Genomic DNA, 8,818 nt, shown 5'->3' with positions numbered 1-8,818 from the left:
AACCCCCATCAACCCAAAAGGAAAACCTTGCTCATTGCAACAACCTGATGACTGAATTCAATTAAAATTTGCATCATGCGTGTAGACATAAAGTTCAGCAAAATGTCCCGTTCAAAAAATACTACAAGCTGGACCAGAAGTATGGAACACCATATAATTCATTGTTTAGCCAACAGACTCCAGAACATTTAAGAAATGGGAGTATGAGATCAATGATATACTTCTACATAGACATTATGCTTTGATGTGTTTCACAGAATTAATCATGTATTTCATGTTTCTTGGCATCATCTATTATTGTCATAGCACGCATAAGCTTGGATGCGACATGCCAGACATTTCCTCATATAAGTACTTTCTTTGGAATCCTCAATTTTATTTGGCTGGTATATCTGTTTGTATACACAACGTAACACAGGTTTGGAACTTTGGATTATGAATCTATTACAAGATTGGTTAAATTTATCTGACTAACTGTCCTCGTATTTCCCAAGCATTTCCACACACATAATTGAAATTGTTACAAGCATAAGGAATATTATTTGCGTATGGCATGTTAAAGTTGAGATGACAAAAACTAGTTCAGTAAAAGGTCAAGAATAAATCTTGAGAAATTCTACACATGCAAGTTAACTTGAAGAACGGGCACAAACCAGTCACCTTTGGAATAGAAAAATGTATGTCAAGCTTTCGACGCCTCAACGGCTTGTTCTGCAGTGATCTCATGGCATTTCGTGCTGCTCTTATATCATAGTAAGATATCATAACAAACCCACGATGTTTGCAGGCTGTATAAAGGGTACGAATATCCCCATATTGCTGGAAACGATAAAGAAGAAAATTATAAATACAAGGCTGCATCAGTTTTATTGGATAACGTATACACGATGGAATCATGAGAGAAGAATCATAGAAGGGCAAAAAATTTGTACCTCAAACAGCATCTTCAGCTCAGCATCCTCAACATTACTATTGATGTTTCTGACAAAAAGTGTTCTTGAAGGGTGTTCTCCATATGGATGCTCTCCAGCAAAAGGGTTATTTAATCTCCCCGTTAAATCATTAAGTCCATCCACATTAACAAGATCAGAAGCATTAATGCAATTATTATCTCCTTCTAGTTCCATCCCCCCTCCAGTGCAAAATATATCATCATCAATGTCATCCCCACAATTGGGTCGAGAAGTACATCCAATATCATCAACAACCCCAGAAAGTAGATCATCATCGTCAGGGAGAAGGTTCCCAATTGTTTGAGCCTCAATTTCTTTCAAAGACTCCAAAGGCTCTTCTTCCTCAAAATTGGAATTGGCGGTATCAACAGACTGACCAAGAGAGGCAAAGTTTGATGACAGTTTCACTGCACAAAATAAGAAATAAGTCAATGCTTTTGGAAACAAACAGCAATTAGATAGATACAAACACCAGAATTTTAATGGACTAACAGAAAGTAAACTGTAACTTTCATCTCAGAAATAGACTCTTGTACCCCAAAAAAGGCTAGGAGAAGAAGAAATCACACACATTTTCTGTTCAGTAATTCCGAAAAAGAGCTTGAGAAAAGGCTGTTCTCATACTGGAACCCGTTCATATCAACTCTGTTCCCTTCTGTGACAAGAGATGTGGGTTGCACCCTTAGGTTAGAGTGGAGCCCAGCATCCAGAGAGTTGGCTCTCCAAGAAATCGTTGAAGAGCTGGTGTTTTTCCCTGCTCCAACCAAGTGATGCTCCAGACCAGACTTGGTCATTTGGTCTTTAAGCAGATACTGCTGTAAGAGTTTTGGGCCTTCCACAGAACTTTTCCCGATAGGTCGCAGCTTTTCCATTGGAGAAGAAGAGACTGACTTACCGCCTGACATCAAAGACATGCCCTCTGCTCCCGCAGAACATGAATACAATAATTAATTGGATCATTATATAAGACAAAGAGAAAGAAACATGTGTATTCAACTAAACAATATTCAGGAATAAAGATAAAGTATAAACAAAATACCGGACATTATGAATGAAAAAACTTATATTAAGAATGCCGAAGTGCAAATAACTCTATTGTAAAAGTGCAATACCAAGGGAACTCAGTAGCCGACCCTAAATATTTGGGATAAACGCTTTGTTGTTGCCATAATACCAAGGGCAGTCAAAAGTCCAGCTCCTATTGATAGGTCATGAAATAATAAATGGTACTAATAATAATAGCCTACCCAAACGATACTCACAAGAAAATCCAGCAATTGTTATATTCCATACTAGTAATCGACTTGCACTGAAGAACTAAGCCTCCAACATCCAACAAAATCAGCACAACTAGAGCCAATTCATACCCCATGTCTAACAGGTCAAATTGAGTAATTGACTGAAGGCAAATGATATGTTTACATTAAAATGATAAAGAAACTCACTGTACTTCATGGATTATTCTCGACACTACTTGCATCTTATCTCTTCCTTCCAAAGATATAATGAGCACCTTAATTGAATCCTTATCTAAAAAGACTATGTAAGAAAATCCATGAATTGAGACAGAACAACATTCAAATTGCCAAAATAAATTATATGTTTATATTAAGATGATAAACAAACTCGCTGTACTTCATGGGTTATTCTAGAAACTACTTGCATCTTATCTCTTCCTTCCAAAGATATAATGAGCACCTTAATTGAATCCTTATCTAAAAATATTGTGTAAGAAAATACATGAATTGAGACAGAACAACATTCAAATTGCCAAAATAAAACCAATATGCCTCTAAATGTAGCATTCAGATACACTTCTACAGAAATGTACTGACCATACAAACTAGCCTCGTACATTGCACAGAGAGAAGGACATAAACCAGAGTTCTAACTTGACATTAGCGGTTCACATATGGATAAACATGAGAGGATAATTGCAGTAAATTCATATTACTTGCCACATTGACCTACATAACAAGTGGAAATTCATTGAATTTAGAACTTGCAATATTTAGAAACAAAGCTCCTAGATACCAAAACATTGCACCAAATTGTAGTATAAGTTATTTAGAAACCTTTTAAAACCATTCCCCCTGTACTCCTCCTATACAGATCATTCATGAACTTCAATATTCCATTTTTTCAAAACACTTAATTCTAAAGTCTGACTTGTGATCACCAATAATACCTTTCTGAAAGTAACCAAAAAAAAATTTTATTTTTTCCTTTGCATTTATTTTACAACTGAGCTGTCTTATGATCCAACAAAAAACTCCTAATAAACACTAAATTTTTCAAAATTAACTACTAGAGCTGACAAAAGTCATGTTTATGTCTAATCCTAGAAACCAAGTTTCTCTAAACACAGAAGATGATCAAAGAAAACACACTAATAGAGCGGATTAATCACCTTGATGATCAGGCATGGACTCTGGCTTCCAAAACCCAACTTGTCTCTATGAACAAACAGAAGAAAAGATTAAAACTTTAGCAAGAAATTTCAGAAATGCACCTAAGTAGATTACGGGAATTCTTACCTCATTGGGAAACAGGAGTTCTTCAGAGAAGAAAGATAACTGCCGCTGATCCATGACATCAAATGGCATCCTTCAAATTCTTCAGACACAGAAATCCCAGTAAGATTCAAACTTTCCTCACGTGCTCCTCTCTCTTCCTTCCTTAAATGACCCCGGTTCAATCCTCAAACTTTCAGCTCAGCAACTTGGTTCCTGACAAGTGAAATCTTCCATAAGATCAAACAAATACAGAACACTAAACACTAATTTAAGATTAAAAAAAGGACTTATTCGCCAAGTATCTTCTGATTATTAAAATTTTGAAGGCGGAAGATGCAAAATTTCACCAAGTAGAATAATTCACACTGATTTGACAACTGAGAAACAAAGAGGTAATCAATCTTTGCCACCGAAAGGCCATAAACTACCCAAAAAAAACAAAAGGAAAAGAAAACCCAATTTTAATTCTAAATTTGAGACTAAACACCGAATTCTCGAGCTGAATCCCTACAAAGAACCGATCTTTAGACTCTCAAAATCTCTACAAACACCAAAAGCACAAGAAAATACCCCAATCCAAATCCGATCGCGCGATCCACCAAAGGACAAAGCTCAAACGACCAAAAAGTTCACTCAGATCGCTCGAATTCCTCACAAAGACGACAAGATCACCAGGCCGAGCGCGAATTTTAAAGCAACAGGGCGATCAAGCAACTCGAAAAGAATAAATTACGGCTGAAGACAAGTTAAGAGAGGGATACTTACAAAGAGATCCGTCGAAGAAATCTCCTCATCAAAATCCGTGCCTTGCGCGATCGTCCAAAACCCTATCCTTGCATTGCAAGCAACATCACTGTCCGCCCCTCAACAATCTCGATTTTGCATTTTACACCCCCCCTAGTTGAATTATTCGCCGGCGAGTACTGAAAAATTCGCCGGTGATGAAAGAGGAGAGAAAAATAAGGGAAAAGGGCGGGTCGAGGGGATTAATAGTTTAGTTTAATTTATTCAGAGGGCAGCGAAAATGAGGTGAGGGCGGTAAGCGGAGCACCGGATTCACTTATTCCCTAACGACGTTAGTTCAAGCAGTTACTTGACTAAATAGTAGGCTCGGTGGGAAATGCGGTTTGACGTGGTTGACGAATTTGCCCCTGGGGGTTGGGATAATTACTTGACGGAATTCGGGGGTGTGGTCACCGTTGCGTGGGGCTCGTGCTGCGCCGGATGCAACGAGGCGTGGTCTAGGCACCGCGCGGCTGAAAAGAGGTTGGGGGTAGTTTGGGGAGTTCGAGGGGGTGGGATAAGGACGCATTGAAGAAAGTGGGGACCACCCTTTTTGGGTGATGAGATGGGGTAGGTGAATGGAGAGGAGTGCTGTGTTTTGTTTTGGGTGGTGTAGGTGATCTCGTGAAGGACTGATTGAATTTGAGGAGAGGTCCTTTTCAACGAGATGCCGAATCTCTTAAAATTTACTGTTTATATGCATGTACATGAGTTAAAAGATGCTCTTCGGTATTTCAAGAATGGCAAATTAAAAATAAAAAAATATTGTGGATATATTATATATTTTTTCTTGTTAGAAAATACAGTAACTTTTTCAAAGAATTATATAGATAAGATACTTTAGTGCAAGTCGTCTGTGATAGATACTGATTATATTATTGCTCGTAATTACTCCATATGACTACTATATTATTCCTTTCCTTTTTCCCCCAACTATCGGTGCTCTAGATTTTACAACTAGTATTTTTAACACAATTAAGATAGTTTTACGATGGAGAAATTTTAAAAGAGGCGGATTTTTATAGATATTTAGTAAAATCTACCGTTTTGATAAATATTTAACGAAACTGATCATTTGTCTGAATATTTAACGAAACCGGCCAGCTCACCAAGAACTAGCCAAAAAGAGGTCGATTCTGCTGAATGTGGGGTCACGAAACACACGGGACTAGTAGTCTCGTGTGTTTAGTGATCGTGAATCCTCTACTAAACTGAACAGAAAACTCACGGGACTAGTAGTCCCATTGATTTTCTGTTCACTACTACAAAACCCATAGGACTGCTGATCACGTGGGGGTAAACAGATACCTCACCTCTCTGTTGCCCAATAAATACACGGGACTAGTAGTGGTCCCGTGTATTTATCGGGCCTATAAAAGCCCCAACCACGCCCAAAAATTTTGGCACAACCGTTTCTCTTAACCAGCTCTCTCCCAATTTCTCTCCCTCAAAAAAACTCGATTAGGATCAACTCTCTTCCCAATCTCTCTTTCCCATTCCATTCATTCTCTCCCAAATCATCCTTTTCTCCCTCAATTTTCTTTCTCTTATTCTCTCCAAACCTAAATTGAGATCTTCTCAAAGTTCACTCCGGCACTGTTGAACTCTGACACCGTCTAACCTCTCCAACGCCAATGAATTTTAACTCTTCATCAAGGTATAATTTTCTATTTTTTTTTTAGTTTTCTCACCATCTTTTAGTTAAAAATGTAGTTTGGAAATAACTCTATATTTAGAATAATTTTTTCTGGTTTTGATAAACAATAGGATTTGGTTAATCTTTTGATAGATTAAATTTGATATAGAGGGTCTTTACTATGATTTAACTAGAAGTAAGATATATAAAATTTAACTTATAAATAATATAGATAATTTGAATATGATGAACGGAATACATGTTATTTGCTTATTTAATGGAAAACTGAGTGTTGGAATAAATATGACTATATATGAGGGAGTAACTAGAAAAATATTCATGTAATCTAGAAATTGCAACTTCAATTGAATGATGGAGCAAATATAGAGTTACTAGAATTAATCATGCATAGTATGCAACTAAGGTCTTTTGTAATTGTCCGATAAATGATAAAAGATCAATTGCTGTAGATCACCAATGATCAAGAAATAAGTGACATGATATAACTTATGAAAAATCAAATCTCAATTAAGTTGTTCATTAAAAAAATTATATCTGGTGTTGCCCAAGTTTTATATGCTTTGGAGAGCTCTCCAACATGCTTGACTTAGAAAATAACTCGAGCAAACTCATTTTATCGCCAAGTGTCGTGCACTTAGAAAATGACTCAAGTGCAATGACATTGACTCAACGGAAACATTTAAGCAGGCCTTCCAAATGTGCAACGTCAAGTGATATGTTCCACAATGCATTGGATCATGTTACGGATAACTTACTGGTTGGTTCTATTGCAGAAGAGGATGAGGATGCAGATGGTGATTATAAAGATACTGAAGAGGAGGAACGTCTTGATATCATGTAGTGTGCAATTAGAAGAATCGATGAAGACACACGTTTGATGGATAAATTTTGTGTAAACAATGATTATATGGAGTCTGAAGAACCATTGTCAGAAGAGTTTCAAAATGAGGAGTGGATAAATACCGCACAAGCTGAGTTTGTTGAGCTTGGTTATAATTTCAAACGACCCGATGACTTCACTCCCAAAAAGGAGATCTATTCGAGAATAAGAATACGTTAGTTTTCACTGTTGTGCACAGCAGAAATTTCGGCAGAGTTTTTAGTGTACAATATATAAGAGAGAAAAATCAATAAAAATTCCCGTCTTACCAAGGAAACAAGAATCTGAAGCGAATATCTCAACAAAGTGAGATATTGGCTCTTCCTCTCATAAGTTCTAGGACTGACTTGTCGAGGGATCCTAAAAACTATTACAATGGTTACAAACTCAAACAAATAAATTTTACGTGGTTCGGAAAACTGCCTACGTCCACGGGGCAATAAGGGGGAGATCTACTACTAGAGGGAGAAAATATAATTAGGATTTATAATCGCTCAATCTAAACCCTCACACAATCTCTCAAACCTCTCACACAAATATCTCTCTCAAAAGGGGATGCACAAATCAAAGAACAGTTGCAAAAGGACTTTGCTTTTTCTGTGAATAGCCGCCAAAGTCTCTTCCTTTGCACAAATTTGCAGCCATCGCTTAAAAAAAATTTCTCCCGTAGTCTCACTGCTATTTTCTCAAGCCGCCGCTCTTCTGTTCCCTGTGCTCCTCCTGCTCACGCTCCTTTGCACACAAGAGCACAAAACCCTAGGAAAGAGTTTTTATAAACATCTGTTGTGTCTTCGGGTGGGCCTTCTTTTGTCCGCTGAATCTTCACCTCTTCACGCGGTTTTCAATTCTCCAAATCTTCTCACGTGGGTGCAACAAAACCCGCTGGACAAAAGCATCCCACACGGTTAGTCCAAAAAACCGTGGCTCTATCTTCTTCCACTGGACAAAAGCATCCCATTTGTATTCATGGTCCCCCCACGTGATTCACAATTCTCCACCTCGGTGAAGTTTTTCCAAAACTGAGCCGACACCAAACAAACCAAATGTCTCACTTGTTGCGTCCAGTACGAAGTGAAACAGTTCACGACAACGGACTCCATCCACAACAAGTCAAGATCCAAACGGGAGTACGAACACTCACCCAAACATCGGTGTCTACTCACCAAATCGACTGCATCATAAAGACCGCCTAAGTATCCTCTTGCCTAAGGAATCAAGCCTTACGTAGTTCACCCAAATGGCCTCCAAAGACCTCAATCCAATAGAAGAGTTCGCAACCCTTCTCCAATATCATCAACTCTGCGGCTGATAGCACCTCCAATGGTCTCAAACATCTCCATCTGAGGTGAACCAATGGCCGTATCCAAGCCACATCCACCAGCTGCACTCGGATCTATCAACTCATCATCTGCATCTGAATTCAAATGACTCCCACGCTGTGTCACCTCAGCTAGAATCCCAACCAATACAAAATGACCTAGACTATGTGGAAAAATCCTCACCTAATGTGGTGTAGCATCAATCTCCACCAGCTGCGATACCTCTAAGGTCTGTCCAAAACTCTCCACCTGCTGAGAGTCAATTGACTTTCTCATTGAAGCCTCATCCAAAGTGACATAATCAGACCTATCTTCTAATAGAGTTTTACCTCCAATCATAGCAGTTGACAACTCTTTAATAGGATGACCCAAATATATCGAACCTTCAGTCCAGAAACTCTTCTGCAGACCATTGCTCGACCACAAACATCGATCCTCCTCCAACAAGGCACGGTTCTCCAAATTTGCCATCCTATCTGATTGCCTTAAGATTTCCTTTCCAACAAAGTGTCTCGAAATACCGTGAGCTCGGCTCCAATACAGAAACAGGTCCATCTTGTACCTCCCATCAAAATCAAAATGAAGCACCTTCACCTTTCTGTCCATCTTACACTTCTTCAAACTGTTAGAGACTACTAGGACTTTCTCCAATGAGGATTTGGTTGCAACTCAAACACGCTTAGAACAGCCACCAACAAAGGAAACCAAAC

The 8,818-nt window shown here is 38.4% G+C and overlaps 1 protein-coding gene and 1 long non-coding RNA gene across 4 annotated transcripts in view; one reads left to right on the top strand and one right to left on the bottom strand.

The window, feature by feature from the left end:
• Positions 1 to 4,511, bottom strand: part of LOC109823980 (protein MEI2-like 4) — a 13,465-nt gene extending 8,954 nt beyond the window's left edge. For 2 of the 3 annotated variants that reach the window (XM_020390461.1, XM_020390462.1), the window contains exons 1-6: positions 4,235 to 4,510; positions 3,491 to 3,682; positions 3,364 to 3,409; positions 1,525 to 1,872; positions 933 to 1,360; positions 661 to 819 (exon numbers count right to left, since the gene is read on the bottom strand). In XM_020390461.1, the coding sequence (XP_020246050.1) occupies positions 661 to 819; positions 933 to 1,360; positions 1,525 to 1,872; positions 3,364 to 3,409; positions 3,491 to 3,559 (1,050 nt within the window). In that variant the 5' untranslated portion in view covers positions 3,560 to 3,682; positions 4,235 to 4,510. Of the gene's footprint in view, positions 1 to 660; positions 820 to 932; positions 1,361 to 1,524; positions 1,873 to 3,363; positions 3,410 to 3,490; positions 3,683 to 4,234 lie in introns of all 3 variants that reach the window. The other variant, XM_020390463.1, reaches the window with a different exon arrangement.
• Positions 5,676 to 8,818, top strand: part of LOC109824690 — an 11,070-nt gene continuing 7,927 nt past the window's right edge. The window contains exon 1 of the long non-coding RNA XR_002242734.1: positions 5,676 to 5,909. This is a non-coding gene — a long non-coding RNA (uncharacterized LOC109824690). The remainder of the gene's footprint in view (positions 5,910 to 8,818) is intronic.

The sequence above is a fragment of the Asparagus officinalis genome, chromosome 9 (genome assembly GCF_001876935.1).
Source record: "Asparagus officinalis chromosome 9, Aspof.V1, whole genome shotgun sequence".
Taxonomy (NCBI): Eukaryota; Viridiplantae; Streptophyta; class Magnoliopsida; order Asparagales; family Asparagaceae; genus Asparagus; species Asparagus officinalis.
This window is presented reverse-complemented; position numbering and strand designations above follow the sequence as displayed.